This window comes from Malurus melanocephalus, unplaced genomic scaffold (genome assembly GCF_030028575.1).
Source record: "Malurus melanocephalus ecotype Western Australia unplaced genomic scaffold, MMel_1.1 scaffold_3091, whole genome shotgun sequence".
Classification (NCBI taxonomy): Eukaryota; Metazoa; Chordata; class Aves; order Passeriformes; family Maluridae; genus Malurus; species Malurus melanocephalus.
In genome coordinates this window covers 1-1,938 of record NW_026626323.1, presented here as the reverse complement: position 1 = coordinate 1,938, position 1,938 = coordinate 1, and the positions used below count along the sequence as shown (strand labels likewise).

General features: G+C 63.2%; 1 protein-coding gene across 1 annotated transcript; it reads left to right on the top strand.

The window, feature by feature from the left end:
* Positions 1-86: 86 nt before the first annotated feature.
* On the top strand, positions 87-1,887 carry LOC130588024 (uncharacterized PE-PGRS family protein PE_PGRS54-like; the record flags this gene model as incomplete). Its single annotated transcript, XM_057388981.1, has 3 exons — positions 87-329; positions 420-1,307; positions 1,752-1,887. Coding segments are annotated over 3 exons (1,267 nt in total), but the record flags the coding sequence as incomplete, so codon positions are not given.
* Positions 1,888-1,938: the final 51 nt, after the last annotated feature.

Sequence of the window (1,938 nt, the reverse complement as noted above, 5' to 3'; positions counted from 1 at the left end):
GGGGTGGCACCGGCGGTGACATCGGGGGTGACATCGGCGGTGACATCGGGGGTGACATCGGGGGTGACATCGGCGGTGACATCGGGGGTGACATCGGGGGTGGCACCGGCGGTGACATCGGGGGTGGCACCGGCGGTGACATCGGGGGTGACATCGGCGGTGACATCGGGGGTGACATTGTCACCGTCACCCCCTGGGCCGGTGGCATCACCATCACTGTCACCGCCGCGCCGCCGGACGAGGACAGCGGGGACATCGCTGGGGACATCGTTGGGGACATCGTTGGGGACATCGGCGGGGACATCGGGAACAGCGGCGAGGACAGCGAGGTTCCCAAGGATTCTGGGGACATTGGGGACATCAAGGACATTGGGGACATCAAGAGCATTGGGGACATTGGGGACATCGAGGTTCCCAAGGATTCTGGGGACATCAGGGACATCAAGGACGTTGGGGACATTGGGGACATTCAAAACATCGGGGACCTTGGAGACATCAAGGACATTGGGAATGTTGGGGACATCAAGGACAGCGGTGACATCATCGGGGACATCATCGGGGACATCGAGGTTCCCAAGGATTTTGCGGACATTGGGGACATCGGGAATGTGAAGGACATCAGGGGGGTTGGGGACATCATTGGGGACATTGGGGACAGGAGTGTCCCAAGCCTTGGGGACATTGGGGACATTGGGGACATTGGGGACAGGAGTGTCCCAAACCTTGGGGACATTGGGGACATTGGGATCACCGGCGAGGCAGGACAGGGCCGTGTCCCCATCCCCTGTGATGGGGACAGAGGGGACAGCGCTGTCACCATCCTGAGGGACATTGGGGACATTGGGGACAGGGACATCGGGGACAGGAGTGTCCCCAACCTTGGGGACATTGGGGACAGGAGTGTCACCGTCCTGAGGGACACTGGGGACACGGGGGACAGGGACAGTGGGGACAGGGATGGCGGTGACAAGAATGTCCCAGTCCCAGGGGACAGTGGGGACAGGGACATCACTGGGGACAGGGACAGTGGGGACAGTGCTGTCACCGTCCTGAAGGACATTTGGGACATCGGGGACAGGGACAGTGCAGACAGGGACATTGGGGACAGGAATGTCCCAGTTCCAGGGGACGTTGGGGACAGGGACAGCGGGGACAGGGACAGTGGGGACAGCGATGTCACCACCCCGAGGGACATCAGGGACAGAGGGGACGTTGGGGACATTGGGGACAGCGCCATCCCCACCGTGCTGGTCGAGGACATCGGGGACAGCGATGTCACCGCTCTGGGGGACATTGGGGACATCCCGGTCACTGGGGACATTGGGGACAGCGGGGACAGGGACAGCAGGGACATTGGGGACATCCTGGTTAGGGGGGACAGGGACAGCAGGGACAGGGGTGTCACCACCCCAGGGGACATCGGGGACATTGGGGACAGGAGTGTCCCAACCCCCGAGGACAGGGACAGTGGGGACATCATTGGGGACATTGGGAAAAGGGACATTGGGGACATCGCTGTCACCACCCCAGGGGACATCAGTGACATCGCTGTCCCTGTCCTTGGGGACACCGGGTCCCTCGGTGACATCACCGTCACCACCCCGGGGGACATTGGTGACACTGGGGACATCGCTGTCCCTGTCCTTGGTGACACTGGGGACATCGGGGACATCGGGGACATCGGTGCCATCGGTGTCCCCTGCCGCGCCGGTGGCATCACCATCACCGTGGTGGCCCCGCCCCCTGAGGAGGAGGAGCCCCCCGATGATGACATCATCGCCTATGACGTCATCGCCGCTGATGTCACCGCGGCCGGGGAGGGCGATGACGTCACAGAGGGGCGGGGCAGCCCCTCCCCTCCCCCAGCTGGTGACGTCACGACCGAGGGTGACGTCACTTCCTTTGCGCCCGGGGATGACGTCACCGCTGATGTCATAG